The sequence below is a fragment of the Paramormyrops kingsleyae genome, chromosome 1 (genome assembly GCF_048594095.1).
Source record: "Paramormyrops kingsleyae isolate MSU_618 chromosome 1, PKINGS_0.4, whole genome shotgun sequence".
In the NCBI taxonomy this organism is placed as follows: domain Eukaryota; kingdom Metazoa; phylum Chordata; class Actinopteri; order Osteoglossiformes; family Mormyridae; genus Paramormyrops; species Paramormyrops kingsleyae.
In genome coordinates, this window is record NC_132797.1 from 61,461,779 (window position 1) to 61,479,933 (window position 18,155).

At 44.8% G+C, this 18,155-nt stretch overlaps 1 protein-coding gene across 2 annotated transcripts in view; it reads right to left on the reverse strand.

Moving 5' to 3' along the window:
• LOC111842928 (double-stranded RNA-specific editase 1-like) overlaps positions 1 to 15,590 on the reverse strand; it is a 28,306-nt gene extending 12,716 nt beyond the window's left edge. Inside the window, exon 1 of one of the 2 annotated variants that reach the window (XM_023810061.2) lies at positions 15,461 to 15,590. In XM_023810061.2, coding sequence (XP_023665829.2) covers positions 15,461 to 15,464 — 4 coding nt within the window. In that variant the 5' untranslated portion in view covers positions 15,465 to 15,590. Of the gene's footprint in view, positions 1 to 14,763; positions 14,953 to 15,460 lie in introns of those variants that run through there. The other variant, XM_023810062.2, reaches the window with a different exon arrangement.
• Between the last annotated feature and the right edge of the window lie 2,565 nt (positions 15,591 to 18,155).

An 18,155-nucleotide genomic window follows, 5' to 3' on the forward strand; every position in this document is an offset into this window, starting at 1 on the left:
ATGCAGTATAAATGCGTTATTTCAAGGTACAACTGCCGGCCCCTTCTGGAATGTGAGCCAGCGACTCTCTTCTGCTGTGCCCCTCCACTCGGTTTCTGTCCAGTGAATGCACAATACTATCTGAGTCTGAGTCCCTGTGCAATCAGAAGAGTAAGGTGTCTAAATGACTTGTTTGCAAGGGGCAGAGCAGTGAGCCCCAGGCCCCAAGCAAAAAATCAGTCAGACTCTCATCTGCTGATAGCCCAAACACAGCAGGACCTCAGACTAAGCTTGGCTATGATGCCCATCCCCTAGCAGCCAATGAGAGCCCAGAATCCTCTGATTGCCACAAGCACTGACAACCAAGTCCAGACACAAGGGGGCAGGATGTCTAGGGACACTATAATAGGACTCATAGGTTTTTATCAGAATTGCTGAAAACAACCCTGCTGTTATATTCATGCTCCTTCTCACTCACACTGATAGATTAAGGAACAAAGAACACCGGCAATTTAGGTAAACCAGCTACCTTAACGAATAGGGAGAACATGGAAACTCCACACACACACAGAAAAGAGGGGGGATTCAAACCCCGAACCTGGGAGGTGTGATGCAACATCGCTATCAGTGTTGGGGAAAGTTACTTTTAAATGTAATATATTACAATACTGAGTTACTCCCCCCAAAAAGTAACTAATTGCATTACTTAGTTACTTTTTATGGAAAGTAATGCGTTATATTACTTTTGAGTTACTTTTGCGTTACTTATTTCTTACCTGGCTAAAGCTTTATGTTGTTCAGGCCTTAGACGTGTTTTTTTGACTAAGAAATTCAGCATTCAACAACAGCTTTTATGACCTCATCTTAAGGGGCAGCGTGTGGCTCAATGGGCTAAGCCTGCAGGTCATTTTCTTTTAAAAACACATATATAGAATAATAATATAGAATTATATAATATTCTCAGAACTTTCAGAGCTATGCATGCCATTTAAAAAAATCTCAACATTAATTATTGAAAGTTGAAAATTAATGTGTTTGTTAAGTTTTTATTTTTGTTTTGGTAGGCTATGGCCTACATAAAGTAAATTCACTGTCCAATGAGATAATAAAGAGTGCAATATAGGCTAGATAATTGCCATTGTGAAATAAGTTATATTAGGGCAAAAGACAGATCTTAAACATTTAAAATGTTTAATAACTTTTTAGAGAACAATGAAATTGTACTACAGAACAAACAACATCCCCAATTAAACATAAATCTTTCAGCTATAATTTGAAAAATTGCTTGACATAGCCTAAACAAATGTAGGCCTATAAGCTGATTGCAATAGACCAAAACTCTTGAGTTTGATTTCTCTGTTCACGCTCCACTTCATCTGCCAATGAATTCAACGATCTTATCAGATCTCCAGCCGCCATGTTTCAAACGATCTAAACGTAACGCGCTTCCGCCAATCCCCGCCTTGACGCAATGATTGCCGTAGGGTGGGCGTGGTCAGCTCGGAATGCATTTTCAAAGCAGCACTGAGTGCGTGATTCTACGTGACTAAAATATATTTTTAAGCAAATTAATTAAAATAGAAAAGTAACTCGCGCTACTTTTTTAAAAAAGTAACTCAAATATTAATGTGTAAATCTATAAAGTAATGCGTTATATTACTCGTTACTTAAGAAAAGTAATATTATTACGTAACGCACGTTACTTGTAACGCGTTACCCCCAACACTGATCGCTATCACCGTGCAACCAAGTACACCATTATCGCAACATTATATACCATATGCTTAAAAACAGCTTTTACAAGACATTCTAATGACAATAATTCTCATTCTATAAATAAATGCTGCCCTGCTCTCTCCTACTACAGGGGGTTGCACAGGTGAGGGAAATAGCCATCAGAACTGCGGAGTTGTGCCAGATTTCCAGTAAGGGCCCCTGCAGTGTCACTGGCTCATAAAGCTGCACACTTAGCAATCGCTTAAGTTGAAAATATGTACTAAGCAAATAAATAAAGTGAAAGCGAGAGATGGAGGGAGAGACAGAGGGAGAGAGAGGGAGAGGGGGAGAGAGAGGGGATGGAGAGAGAGAGAGAGTGGGAAGGAGAGAGAGGGCAAGAGAGCGGGAGGGGAGAGAAAGAGGGAGAGTGAGAGGGAGAGAAAGAAGGATGGCACAGCATCGTGTCACAAGTGGAGGGGAAGCCGGCATGGTAAGATTGCTGCAGGTCAGAGGAGACACTGCCACAGGAGCTGCCACCAGCCTCTACGTGGTATTGCTACTATTGTTATTCAGGGACACAGAGGGAGAGAGTCAGCTGACAGAGATTCATACTATACACAAAGTAAATCACTCATACTGCCTGGATTATGGATAAAACTGCATGGCATTCGTGGGATTTCAACAGGCGATCTCCTTCTCAGAAATCCAGCACCTTAATCACTCTGCCCCCTACTGTCTGACCTTTGTCCTTTCCTTTCACACCAGCAACAGCAGCCCTAGGTAGTAGGCTTATTTATTATTTGAAAATGTTGTGAATAATAAGGCCCCTTAACAAAAAAACAATGTAACAGGTTGTTAAAATGTTTAGGATTCCTAGAGAAAATTAGCAGGTAATGAACAGATATCAGATTACTGCACTATTACCCCCATCTCACACCTCTGAGTACGTGTGGCAGACAATTCTGACCATTTTACCTCATCAAGAGTGTAAACGCTTCTTACACTGTAATATTCTGTGTCTCTAAGCTGATTTAATGACCCCAGCCAGAGATGTAAATGGCATTGAAAAATAAAAACAGTGTAAAAATAACAACGATAAGGACAATTAGAGGTTGCCCGCAGAGGAACACCCAGGCATCAGGCGAAGCCAAATTCTTCTCCAGCAAATTCTTCACTGCTTCCCCCACCCTGTGTTTGCACTGGGGTGGGGGGGGGGGGGGGGTATTCCCATGTAGGTTCTGGGTCTGAACTCTAACCAGAACTCACCAGTCTTTCAGCAACATGCCCGGCACATTAAACGATGCACCCCCTGCTGGTCAGATTAATCGTGTGAGCTGTCCCGGTCATGGAAATGCTTCAGATCAACCCGGTTGCTGGAGGAAAGCTGACAGTGTGGGTCACAAAGTCACTGATTAATAAGAGCAGTGCTGCCTAGTGACGAACCATGGTACCCCCCATTCTACACATGAATGCAGTAGTGATGCTACCAGTGTGGTGGGACCCCAAACCAAAGCAGCCATCAAACTGCCATTCTCTGTTCAGGAAAAACCATTCAGTCCGGCAAGAAAGGGTAATAGCTGCCGGCACAAACCAGCCTCTAGGAGGCAGTGTCCATGGTGACATTTGGCCCCATATACAGTGGTACCTCAGTTCTCAAACTCATTATAACTTGAATTTCTCAGAAGTCGAACCAACCAGTTCGAAAAAAATTACCTAGAACTCGATCTGAATCTCAGAAGTCAAACCGTGAACGCAGACCTAAGATAACTTGTATGCACAGGGAAATGAGTCACGCAGCACATCTCTCAGCGGAAACAAAGGGTAACGTTTCAGTCTCAGCCTCGCATTCGCTGTGATAGCATCATGCATGTTTACACTAGCTGAATACATATATTTAAACAGTAAAAATACATTTAGACAATGATAGACAGTAACAGTAATTATTATTATATAATAAAATACATTTTAAAATAAAGATTTCTTATTAATTATTTTAATATTAATAATAAACCATTAATACATTTAATTATAATGATATTGTTGTGCCCAGCGGGGACGGAACGGAGACAAAGGCGCAGACGTCAGGGTATCGGGGAATACGGGGTTTAATTACAGGTAAGGCAGGCAAAACGCAGACGGACAATACAATGACCGGACTGGGGAAACAAACTGAAACTCGGACTAAATGCAGAGGACTAATGACAACAACCAGAAACAGCTGATCACACGGGAATTCCACACGGGGTTAACGAGGGGGCGTGACACACGGGAGGAACGGACGATCGGGGAAGGACACATTGTTTGGATACATTCATTTTCTTACTTTAAAAATTACTGTTTTGATTAATGTGCTTAGATGTGTTTAGTACAGTAAATACTCTTCTTGTTTTATCCGGTTCATTTTGTGTTTAAATGCTAAAAAAACATATTTAGGTGTCATTTTTTTGGGGCCGGGAACCAATTAATTGGTTTTCCATTATTTCTTATAGGAAAAATTCGGTCAGAACTCGAACTTTTTAGGATTCGATCCGGAGTTCTGAACAGATTAAGTTCGAGTTCTGAGGTACCACTGTACAGTATATGACATTTAAACCCATATATACAGACACACAGATACACACAGATTTGTAACTATATCCTTGTGGGGACTCTATACCCATTTCTATGGGGAAAACCCTAATCTCAACATAACGACCTTAACATTTGGTCCCCACAATGTGATATAAACATAATACACACACAAACTGTAACCCCACCCCTGTAGAACTGAAAACTCATACAACACAAGTTGTTGGATTATTACTTCCTTCAGAGACTGTCACTGCATGAATGAACACCAATCAAGCTTAGATGTAGAATTGAGATCTACCCCACCTCCTCACAGAACCAGTAAAAGGGCCTGGCTGGGGCCACCCCCCCCCCCCACCCCCCAGCCCTACCCCCACCTTGTGCAGAGCAGGCACGTTCATACACGTTCATGCACATTCGCACACAGGCACATTCTTTTTATCCAGAGGAATAATTACACTTCCAAAATCAATCAACTACATGTGTAATTATACCCACTCCAACATGTAATCCACGGGGGGACTTAATAGAGTTAAACTCAATCCACCACCTCTGCAGTTAGGTGGGGGGGGGGGGGCTGAATGTCAGTTGGTGCCATGGCCAGAGAGTGGGAAAAACTGGAGGTTCCTCGACTGGCACAAAACATTCAGTGGGACGGACAAGAAAAGCAGCCAGACGGGAGCAGAGAAGAGAGGGGTGTCGGCACACAGAGGGACCTCTGTGTGGGTTGACACCTCCTTGAGGGTGTCCTTGAGTAATCTGAGGGTGAGGATGCTGAGCCCCACAATAATGGTGACTTCTGAGACTGTGGTGACCCCCATTAGGGTGGCAGCCTGCCTCAGGGCAGTGAGCTCTATCAGGGTGGTGACTTTCCTAAGCGTGATGAACTCTGCGAGGGTAGTGACCCCTACAAGGGCTGTGGGTGGCATCAGGGCGAAGGCCTCTATGAGGCCGATGGTCTGTATTAGACTGACCTCTCTCCCTTCTCAGGGAGGGCAAAAGCAGAGTCCTCCGTGAGGGCACTGAGCTTTATGAGGTTGGTAAACTTCCTTAGAGGCTTGAGCTCCATAATCTGCCAGGACCCAGCTCACATCAGACACCTTAGAGACCCACCCGTGCCAGCCCTTGGGCGCCGTGCCAAACAGACGTTGGGCAGAGATGCAAGGCAGAGGGTGAATTATCTTACTGAAGGCAAAAATTTCTTCAATTAGCACAAAGCTGCCCGTCTGGGCTCTCTGAGCCAGCATGAGTTGCAGCATTTACCCAGTCAGCAGACGTACATGGAGATCACGATTCAGCAGCAAGCCCAGGAGATAACCAAATCTGCTCCATTAACAGCCTTCTGGAAGGCAGACGGGGCCCCAGTGCTGACTGAGGTGACAAATGTGACGTCAGAAAACTGGTGGTGAATCAGAGGCCCGGAGACTGGCATTGGGTCTTTATCCATGTCACAGGACATGTGTGGGTGTGCAGGCCGGCATCTGGACCTCTTCAGGATCATAATGGCATGGTGCTCTATTCCTGAAGGAGGCTGTCGGGCTGCCATTAGATTCAGTCTCTCTGTAACACTGACTTTGACTGGCTTTCAGTGTTGTTAGAAACATATCAGACATCATGTGAGACATTTCAGTTTGATAATGATGGTTGAATCCACCACATTGTCCGAATTTGAAAGCCCCCTTGCACTTTTGGCATTTTGGAGAAGACTGCAGTTTGAGGGAGAAGCTCCCTGATTCGTTCAAAAAGGCCACACCACCCCAGAAACCCTCACCACTGAAACCACACTACAAGCTCATAACTTTAACTGGATGCAGACTGGCAGCCATGTAATGACCCTCCCCAACTCAGAACCCACCCCCATACCCCACCCCAATATGCGTGAGCATTTGAAGCCTGATCATTTACAGCCCTTGTACCGTTTCACGCTCTTTAAGATCCATGTGGACGGAGCCTCAGCCAACTAATCACATTACGGAGGAACACGGCGGTTATTAGCTAGGGCTAGAGTCAGGAAAATGTCCTGCCCACAGGACATGGAGGGAGACCATCAGGGACTCAAAAACACCATACCTTAATCACAATGTGGCTTAGCACATTCTCAGGGGGACAGATTCGTATCCCTGGTCCGTGCAGGTCCACTGCTGAGTCAAAGAGTCCGGACTTGCAGTGAGCTGGCAAGAGGCAAAAGCCGGCTTCATATCAGGGCTGTGCAAACATAGACCTGTCTCGTGAACATTGTTGTTTTGTCCGAGGAGGTAGAGAATCGGGAGACAGAGGTGTCCCCTTGAAGCCTTAAAGGATCCCTCTCCACTTACACAGATATCTCATCCAACACCACTGTCCGGAGGGCTGGCTTCTAAACCGTAAGAATTCAGTCCATTAGACCAGTGCTTCCCAATCCAGTCCTGGGAGGGAGCAAAAACGTGGACTGCTTCTGGGTCCCTGAGGACCTGATTGGGAAATACTTGTTAGATAAGAGAGAGCCACCTCCAGACGCTTACAGCACCACCACTATGGCTGATCTGGGTGATGCTTCCCAGACTCTGTCCTTGACGGAGGTGACTTTGACACCTCCCTCACAAGTGTTTGGTGCAGCCTTAACCCCCAGGAATGAAAGCCAGGAGACAGCATGTACTCATCGGAAACCGCAGATGGCAAACACTGAGGCAGTTTCCCTCACACCTGGAGCTGCGGCCCGTGTTCCAATCAGCAGGAAGAGCACTTTGACGGCAATGGCAGAAGCAAAACGTAGCTCCCGCCGAGTGTGAAATCGGAGCAGCACATGACATTAGAACATTCCAGACTAATGGCGGACAAGTGGTTTTTGGTGAGCAGAGAAGTGCTGGGGGAGCATAGGGTCTCACAGCCACGAGTTGGCGTGACAGCAGGTTATTAGGCTCGGCGCAGTCTCTGCGTGAACTCAGGCGCCAAACCGCCTTTCCACCCCGAGCCGAACGCAGCGCTTATAAGGGTCATGGACAAGACAAGAAGGGACCCTCCACGTTACCATCAGGGCCCAGTGCCACACTGCAAAGCCGCCACACCATTCTGAGCACTAATAACTGCTTATTTTAGATGATTCTGACCTCAAAGGCGAGGATGATTCATAACTGCATATCTCAGAGCATTCAGCATGCAGAGCCAGTCCCTCAGAACTTTGGCTCTGATTCTGGATCCAAGACAGATGAACATTCAGAGTAAAAACTGCATGTTTAACATTACAGGGAGATGTACCGCTATAAAAGCCACAAAAACAAAGACAGCACCAGTTTCTTGAGTAAATTTATCAAGCACAGGGGCTTGTAGCCTGAAAGTTGCTGGTTCAAGTCCACAGAGACTCCCTAATTTAAATAAAGTCTGTGATTTTATCCTGGAGGTAGAAAATAACTAAGAAAGGGTACCACTTGGTCAGAAGTGAGGCTCCATCAAACATGAATCCACGTGGAGACCAGGCTGCGCTGCATTTTGGGAAACATTTTGGTGTTTTGTCTCCTAGGATTTTTGCCCATCTTCATGCCTCAGAGGTCACAAAACGCCTCAGTGGAAAGACCTGAACAATAAAATCAAACAATGGAACCTGAGGCTGAGGGGGTGCTCCCAGTCCACCACCTGTGTGGGTAACTCCACCCCCAGTAGAACAGAAACACCATCAATCATCCTGTAACCTGTACAACTGCCGTCTTTACCGCTACACGTGCAGGCAAGTAACTCTGCTGTTTCTCACAACCACGGACAGAGGCAGAGGCAGAGGCAGCAAGACCCGCAGAACCGGGCAAACATGCTCACATTCCTGTCATCTGTATAGTTGAAGTCACGCTAGACTATATGGTCTAAAGGAGGAGCCTGGTTCTGAAGAGAATCAGATGTCTCTGCAAACGATCCAGCCAAGCACAAATCCTGCCACCTGTCTGAAAACTGCCCCCTCAAAGAACCCACAACCCCCCCATATCTCAGCAAAACCAGCTTCTCAGGCTTCAGTCCATTCACACATTCAGCACAGAAGTCTCCACATACAACCTTAAAACAGGTGTGGCCAACCTTTTTTACAGTGAGAGCTACTCACTATTACTGTTCGGGGGTGGAGGGAGGTCCTTTGATGCCACTATCCATTAATCATCTCACGATTGACTTGGTCATGATCAATGGTTAGGCACCCCTGCCTTAAAAAGTGAATACAGAACAAAAATTTATAACAGTCTCAGACATATTATAACAAAAGTCTCAGGTAAACATCTTAACCTGACATTCTGCATTATGAAAATTACTTGTGTTTGTGTTTCATTGGAACATTTCCATAATAAGAATAAAAATTCACCTGTCCATAGTCTATCAGGAAAAAGAAAATTTCCAGAACAGGGGGCTGTGTGCAATCTCTTCTTGGGTCTTGCTGGGTCCAAAGCGACAGGATCAAAAAGGGAAATAAGCCGTCAATTGCAGGTCCCACCCACAGGACAACAAGAACAGGATCGTGAAGCAGAGCTCTGTAGGTTTGTCCTTCATTTTACAAAGAAACACTGTAAGAGCATGTGAGATCAGCAGTGCCTTAAATGCAGACCTCAGAGAGGCAGACCAGCGGTGTGGCTGTCCCAGTGACACTCTCAGCAGTGTCTCAGCACTGCCTCTCTCCCTGTGCTCCCCACATCCCTCCCCCAGCCCAAAGACATGCAACCTCAGCAATCTGCCACTGTGATCAGCCTCCCCGTATCAGCATGGTGAAAAAGAGGGCCAACACTGCAGTGCGGTTCACCTGGGGTCACCATAACCCGGAAAACAGGGAGACCATCTGAGCAACACATAGGACAGCTTGTAACTGGCAGATCATGAAAGGCAGCTTGTAAGAGGCAGCTTGTGATTGGCAGGTTCTGAGATGCAGCTTGTAACTGGCAACTTGAGAGGGAGCATTTGATTGGCAGCTTGGAGAGGCAGCTCGTGATTGGCAGGTCATCAGAGGCAGCTACACCAATTAGCTGTCAGAAACCCTTTCATTCCTGCTGCCCTCATTAGAGAAAAAACACTTGAAAGGCACAGTGCTATGGACAATCTGTACATTTCTATTTTCTCAGAGTGTCTGAGTGATGGTCTCCAGGGAAGAGTCCATACCAGACCTAATTAATGGAAGTTTTTATCCTGCACGCAATCCGTCTATTAGGATATATGATCTGGCGCAGGGGGAGCAGGCGGGTGCCTCAAGAAGACAGTCGTTCATCTTCATGAACCTGCCCATTCCTGCCAGCGATGTCTTAGCGATCACTGTCCATTCTGCCACCCGGGTTGCTGTGGAAAGCTGGCTAAAAGGCTCTGGGATGTACTCTGATGGAGGATACGGGCTCAGTTTACAGGTGGTGCCAATCATGAGGTACAATTTCTCACCTGAGAGGTTTTCAAGGTCTCTGCAGTTTTTCAAGCAAGAGTCTGGCCCCTCCCCCTAGCATATTTCCCCACATATGTTTCCATATAGGTGATCAGACACGCCAACATCATTATCTCATCACCTGTCAGTCCCCACGGGAACCAGAGACCCCAAATTAGGGACACAAACCGTGGCTCCTGTTACAGCATTAGCAACATTTTTATATGCAGGCTCTATGTCTAAATACTGAAAGCCAATTAACATATAAGACACCATGCACTAATTGGACCAATTTAGCCCCTGCTGGCTGTGAGCTCAGCGCCCTTGGTTTGAGAGATCCCGAGGTGCTCCTTCTCCTCCAAGTGTCTCTGCGGGGAATGGCAGGTTAATCTCACACGATATTCAAGAATCACAGCAGGAATCCAGGAGGTTGAGTAGCTCATTATTTCCTTATGATTTAGCTGATCGGCTATGTTCTTAAGCAGGTCGCTTCTCTTTACAATTGATATTTTGGTTTGTTTTACAGGCATGTGTCTGTTCATCCAGAACATGGGTGCCATAGGATACGACAGCATTCCGTTAATGTCATGCTACTTGGAGGCCACAGGCAATATGTACATAGACCCCCATTTAAGCACCCTCCCACCCCAACCATGAGAATCTCACAAGGGAAGGGCATCAAACAGACAGCAGGATGTCCAGCTGAGAGTAACCCTCACATTCCACCTCACCAATAAGCGCGTCCTAAATCATACTTGGCCTAAAAGATAAGATGGCCAAAATCTACATTTCATGTTGAACATTACATGCACTAATCAGCAAGGACTGTAATACGATAAATGCTATATTTGGAGAAAGGCTGCAATGGCTGAAATGGCTGAAGGCTGAAATGGGGTAATGGCTGTATCAGGGTAAAAGCTGTAACTTGGTATTGGCTGTAACAGGGTAAAGGCTGTAACTGGGTAATGGCTGTAACAGGGTAACAGTTGTAAAGGCTATAACCGCAGTAATAGAATAAGGACTGTAATGGGTATGAAACTGCAGTGTAAGCTAGAAATAAAGTAAAAGAGAGTACCCTCTTTGGACTGGTTCCGGTCTATTTCACATTTTGTTTTTTCCCTTTTTAACAAAAGATGGATGTGCGGGTCCTTTCTGAGTTACATAAAAAACAGGCGGGTTGCCCATGGCGACGCTGAGGACAGGCTTCTGTGGCGGGGTGAAACTGACTGTTTGGGTGAAAAAGTAACAATTTTCTTGTTATCCAGGGCTGTGGCCACTGAGAGGAAATGCTGGGCCTGGACTTGATTAAAAAGAAGTCAGAACATTGGCAGTTGTGGGTTTTTTGGGGAGGGGCTGTGTTATTTATAAAGCACTACTAGACGACTACAAACAAACCCAAAGAATGTACTATGACTGGAGGATAGAAAGAAAGAAAACAGATCACTTAGGCTCCCTCTTGGGTATCACTACTTTGGCCGCAGAGACCTGACCATGGCTGCTATTCTTATCTGACCTTACCATATAGTGGCAGGCGCCTGGGTCACTCTGGTCACACCATAAACAAACATATTGCACGCAGGTGTGCTTTCAGAACAGGCAGCTTCACTCCCCCGTTGCCTACCTTCTATTTAACAGGTCACTCTTCTGGATTAATTACAGAATCAGCCACTCGGAGACCCATAAGCATCACGCGAAGTGGGACAGCCACATGCAGAGGGAACCGGCAGACAGCACATTCCACCACAAGTCTTGGTGCAGACAACACCAAGGTGGGCGGTGCAGCAGATACTGAACTAGCGGCACAGAGGCTACAGCAGGATCTTGATTTAATTAGTGACTGGGCTGATACCTGGCAGGTGAAATTTAATGTAGACAAATGTAAGTTAATCCACGCAGGGAGCAGAAACAAAAAGTATACATATTTTATGGGTTCCACTGAAATAAAGGAAGTTGATTATGAGAAAGACCTTGGTGTGCTGATTTAATGCTTCCATGTCCCACTCTCGCAATTGTGGGGAATCAAATAAAAAAGACCAACAGGAAGTTGCGTTACCTCTCCAGGTGTGTGGAGTTTAAGTCAAGGGAGGTGATGCTAAGATTATACAATTCCTTGGTAAGACCCCACCTAGAATATTGTGTGCAGGTTTGGTCACCATACCTTAAAAACAGTGGTTCCCAAACTTTCTCTGCAGGGCCCCCCTTTTCTAGATAGGAACATTATTGAGCCCCCCCATTCAAACTGCACAGGTTCAGATTCAAACTTTATTTGAAATACAACTCCCTTTTCTAATTGAGCAAAACAAATGCAATTACAATATACAAATGGTGCAATTTCACCACTATGGGAGAAAAAAGAGCAATCAATTAAAAATCAAAGTCCAGCATAAGTTTGAAATTATGCAAATGTAGATTTAACATTCCTGTTAATATTCATTGGCGTACACAAATTAAAGTTTGTCTTATGATTACCGCATTTTGTTTTTAATGATAACCGCAGGTTTCAGCCTATACTATACTATAGCACAAAACAACACTAAATCATACCCATTAATTGATAGTCTCCCTGCACTTCATGTAGAAAATTTTAAACCTCGTTGTTCATGATATGGTAAGATTTTTTTGTCCGGCGCTGCACAACGTCGTCACGCGTCACCATGTCACATGGTACAAAAACCTTGCAAGAGCAAGACGACTTAAGACAGATTGTACAGCACCTCTCAGCCGGCTGAACAAACTGGGACAGCCTCCGTGACGACACAACTTTGCTCTTATTGGCTGAAGAACGTGACGTTTGTATGACGTTTGTATCCCAGGAAGTTCTGATGCGTTATCTGCTATTTGTCTCGAATATCACGTAAAGCAGTGAGAACTGGTTTTCAGTTAATTTACATGGCAAAATAAAGTTTAAATAAATTACATAAATACTCTAATAGTACACGTAAGTTAGTGGTTTATTTATTGTTAGTTACTGTAATGTTGCGCTGCTTTATTTGTTTAATCGTCCAGTCTGTGAAGAGATTATTTTAGGGTGGCACATGCCCCTGAGGCTATCCCACTGGTGCGCCCCTCCGCAATACCTCTGCGCCCCCCAGTTTGGGAACCACTGCCTTAAAAAGGACATTGCATGCTGCCTTGGAAAGGGTTCAACATAGGGGTACAAGAATGATTCCTGGTCTTAGAGGAATGTCTTATGAGGAGAGGTTAGCTGAGCTGAATCTGTTCAGCCTCAAGAAAATGAGACTAAGAAGGGACATGATCCAGGTATATAAGATTCTAACAGGTCTGGATGCTGTTCAACCAAATAGTTACGTCAATATTAGTTAAATTACAAGAACTCGTGACCATAGCTAAAACCTTGGGTACCTTTAAATCAGAGCTAGATAAGATTCTCTGCCTCTGAGGTATTAGTTGCGTTCTCCCCAAACGAGCTTGATTGTCGTTTGTAAATTTATGTTCTTATGTCATGTTCTTAATTTAGCACAAAGACATCAGTGACCATGTTTTTTTTGGTATGGCATCTGAACTCTCTTCATTCGGGGAGATACTGAGAGAATATTCAAGGCTGCATCAGTTTCTCCGTGACAAAGAGACAAGAGTGGCATCCATTTCATCCTGGGACACTGGCCGGTCTGATGAAAAGTCCAAACCTGCCACTGCACATTGATACACCTTAGCTGTAAACCTACAGCGCTCACACACAGCATCCACAAATACCATAATTCATCCCACAAATTCACAAATAAACACTGAAAAGCAAAAGAGCACTGAATACATCTGAGAAATCCACGATCATACATTAGGGTTGTACTTCAAAAATTCAAAAACACGGTATTTCATTACGAGTACTAATAAATGACGCTTGATGAAGCCTTTTACTTATTTTTAACAACACAGACAGTCTGTAAGGGCGCCTTTTTCTTGTTTGTAAACAGTCAGCAGCACTGATTCTGATACACTTTCCAAGAGTACAGCGAAGTCTACTTTAAAAGTCGTAGGTGACAGGTAACATGCGCAGAAACAGCGGCCGGACCGGACCAGGGATCTTCCCGGCCAACGGACTTTCTCCGGGCATATGGTAACTCCAATGCGGCAGTAATAAATCCGTCATTGCACCCGGCCCGTGTCTATACGGGTGCTATCTAGCTTCCACCTCCGGTCATGCAGTCCCCATGCTCAGTGTTTTTGTAAGAGTGGGGAAAGCGCGGTTCGGTGTCTATAATTACGGCCAATGAGTCCGTACTGCACTGTAAATATACTACGCTGTTTACATCGCGTGGGTGCAACACCGTATGACCGGAGAGGACGACAAGAAAACGGGCTCCACTCTAACATCAGGATGGTGCAAATATTAAATAACATTAACATTAAATTAAACATAATAAGCACCTTAACGTCAAGCAAGTGCAAACGTTAAATAATATTATATTCAACTAACCCTAATAAACGCCTAAGTATAATGCTCTGGTTTCTCAGATTGTATTATGTGGGCTATATGGAAAAAATAATACAAGCAGGATATAAAAGGGAAGCGCGGCTTTGCCTTTCTGTGCAATATTTACGCAAGACTGGCTGTCCGGTACACGAGTCGCATAAGGTCGTGAGCCGCGATAATACAGTATCACAATGTTTCAGTGTTACAATATTGTTGTATTGCAAATTTAAAGTAAACTGTTATAGTATTATTTCGGGAATACGTGAAGGAGAGCACAAGTTGGAGGAAAGGCTGTTACCCACGTATTCACTAATCGATAAAATCAGGGGCAATTTTTTATTCGCATGTAGGCTACCTAAAAAAGTAGAAAACCGTCAAACTGAGTCCCCAGGGCAGAGAAACGCCGTATTTCATTTTAACATTAATGCGCCTTTAAATAGCGATCTCATTCCTGTATTATGATGAATGACCTGGGTGCTCAAATAAAACAAGGGGACTTACGGCAAGAATTAAGCTGACACCCGGAGATTATGTGACAGGCAAAAAAACAGGACAGAAAACGCGAAACTACTCAGCTAGCAAAGAGCAGAAACACGCATTAACTGGCAATTAAAGTACTAGACCGAACTGCGATTTAGCAAAATAAAAACAAACAAACCCGCATGTAAAGCAGAGTGCTCCCGAGTGTCCCCGCATCGCTGTCAGGTAACGGACTTACGGTGACAGCTGATGTGCGGCGCCGGTCAAACGTGGCCGAAACGTTATTCAAGAGTCGCCGGGTCGCCGAAGCATCTCCGTGGCTCGGACGCTGAGCAGGCGCGTACACACGTACGCCAAGCGCGCCGCTCGCACTGACAGTGGAACGGCCTGAGACTCCCTCAAGGCGCTGCGGATCGGGATGCACACCGAGAACACGGGCGGCCTCTTGATTGGGCGAAGGCGCGCGCACCACCCCGATCGTAAAGACAGTAGCAGTTAGGGCTGCGCGGAGCTGATTGGGTAGACTGAAGGAGGCATCATTAAGATGGGAAGACAGATATACTGGTTTGACCCGTTAACATTTTTATTAATTTGTTTTAAACCTGATTACAGCACGGGACTACAGGCATTCATAACTGCATTTGTTGAACGATAAATAGTGTATATACAGATAAACACGTAGGCTACAATCACAGTGTTCATTTAGGTTATTTTTCATAAACCTGTGCACATGTCAACAAATACATCCACACGGAGATGAGTCAGAGAGTTTTGTTAAATCATTAGATAAGTTGCATGTATTTTCAGCAGATCAAAAGTTTTAAAAAATGTGACAGGCAGATAAAGGTGAGATTCTGTAAATAACAGCAACATTAGAAAACAAAGGGCACCCCTGGTTGTGTAGAAAGTAAACCCCAGACTGTGAGCAGGCTCACCCATTCCACCAGCACAAAGCCTCTCCGGAGTAAGGTGTGCGTCCTGCAGCTTCTTCCCCACGTCCGCTGACTGATTCACTCCACTCTCACTCTCTCCCTCACTCACATTGTCCTTTAACCCCACCGGGGTTCAGGGTTAGCTCACGTCACCTCAGTAGCTGTCCAGCCATAAATCCACGGTCGCAATGACATCACGGGCCAGACCGAAAGCTGCTTGTTTCCTTCAGTCTGTTTTTTCCACTCATATTTTTAACGGGTTCTTTCATGAGCAGCCCAAAGGGGGCATTTCATTTGTATTTGACTCCTAACGCCACTCATGTCCTGTAAAATCAGAACAGTATAGCAGATCCCATAAACCCCTCAGCAGAGCGTGATGTCACCAGGAGGGGGGAGAGAGGTGGCTGAAATGAGGCGTGTCACTCGGACGGCTCCTGTGCGCTTGGCCTGATCAATTCCTGAGTCAACCAGGGGTTCTGAGAGCCTGGGTGGCTGGGGAAAAAACATTTTGCAGCACAAAATCTAGAAGCTTCTCTCAGGGCACCAAGTGAGTGCCGAGGCGCTTCCAGAGAGTACACAAGAACAATATGCCTTCTGTTATTTCCCAAAATACAATAAAGAAACTAAGTAGCCTTTTAGGTTTAGGGTCTGACTCAAAGGTACAATGGACGATACCCACCAAAGATATGCCAGGAAAAACACAATCTTTAAACCTGCAGCTCTCACGGTCAAGTTAACATGCTTAGAAAGAGTTTCACTCACATAAATAATCTAACCAGTACCAGACAAAAAGGTTCATTCTTGTTTGCTTGTCAGGATATGAGCAGCTCTGGAACCAGATTAAATTACATAATGTCTCATAGCTCATAGTGTCTGTGCTAACAAAGCAGGGATGTTAATATACCTGACTGTTGCCCATAGCAAATGAACTCAGCCCTCTCATTAGGGTAACCGACTGAGCTGTGAGCCTCAAACAAGTGGCAGATAAACATCATCAACAGTGCTTATGCTTCTGGAGTGTTTGTTAAACCAGAACAAAGACTGAAAAAAGGTCAGCGCTCACTGGAGACTGAGGAACACAGGGTTAACTGTTCATCCCGCAGTCAAAAACAGCACCAGCACCTGTGTGCCATCACCTACCTGCCCTCCACATTGAGACTCAAATCTTAAAATTTTGACTCTGGAAATTAGAATTTTGCTATCTTGTTCATTTGACTTCCTATCTGGAGAATGGGCTTCCCCTTTGAGTCTGATTCCACCCAAGGTTTCTTTTTCATTGCCTCTGTCGCCTCTGACTTGCTCACTGGGAGCTTTGGGCAGGTATAATGTAAAGTGCTTTGAGACAATGTAATGTGATAAAGCACTATACAAATTTATTTTATTTTTATTTATCCTTTATTTTACCAGGAATGTCCCATTGAGATACATTATCTCTTCTTCCAGGGAGTCCTGGCCAAGGTGGCAGCAATAAGTTACAAAAGTTCCAACATAAACAAACAACTTTAGCATTTTTAACTTACACACTTGTAATATTTACACCTAAAGTCATACAAACATACCAATGAATACAATACAATAAGCAGAGACTATCAAGCAAAAATAAATGGAAATAAAAGGCAGAGAGAGTTATAGGCTAGGAGTAAAGAAAGAAAGAATAAAATAATAAAAAAAAAAAATATATATATATATATTAAATAAAATTGAATTGAATTTAAAAACAGGGCTGCTACTGAGGTGTGGATGAAAACAGCACAATAAAGGGGCCCAGAGCATTTCCTCTTGGGGGGCACAGTCACATGCAGCACTGATGGGCACTAACTTGGGTGAGTTGGGGTTTATAGCACATGCTGGTGCATTTACACAAGCATTTTATTTGGCTGGCAGAGGCTCATGACCCTGGTCATTTACAGCAGCCCACAATTGACAAGGGTGCACACACACATGCGCATGCCTATGGGATATGTGGTTGCTTCAATTCATATCAGCATGTTTCTGGGCTGTGTGGGGAGTGGGGACCCCACTGAGATAATATGCAAACACCACACACAGAGCCATGGCTAAGCCTCAAACCCTGGTCCCAGAGGTGTAAAGCAACAGTGCTAACCAGTGCACCAGCACACCACCCCCTAAAGCTAAATTCAAAAGATGAATCTAAATACAGGCAGAAATTGTAAATGGCAATCCTGCTGTGGAGTCTGGGGTGGGGAATTTCCATTCAGCAGCAATGCTAATGAGGTTTCACAAATCTTTAAATAAACCAGCGTCACAGCTGCCATGAAAAATCAATAGGGCATCACACAAGGAGCAAGAGAAGGAGCCAAAAAGATGCAGATGTAACAGGGCACCTTCTGGGGACCACCCTCAGAGTTTCAAGAAATGATGTCCTGGGCCGTGGTACGCAGTGCTTCAAAAAGTCACCTTCACAAGACACTTGCTGCAGGAGGAAACATTTTTAATACCCTGCGACCCTGGCCAGGATAAGGTGATGGACAGTTAAATAGACAGCCTGATCTGGGTGGAGGCAGGTATAGCCCTTCACTACTCACCCATTTGTAGTTCTCTTTTTCTATTGGTTTCTGAAAGCAGCCACACACGCTTCACAATGTTCCACCAGCTTGCATTTGTTTCTTCATGCTGAAATCGCATCCATTATGCATGGTGGCCCAGGGCTGCTATACCCACAAGCCCTTTGGCCTGC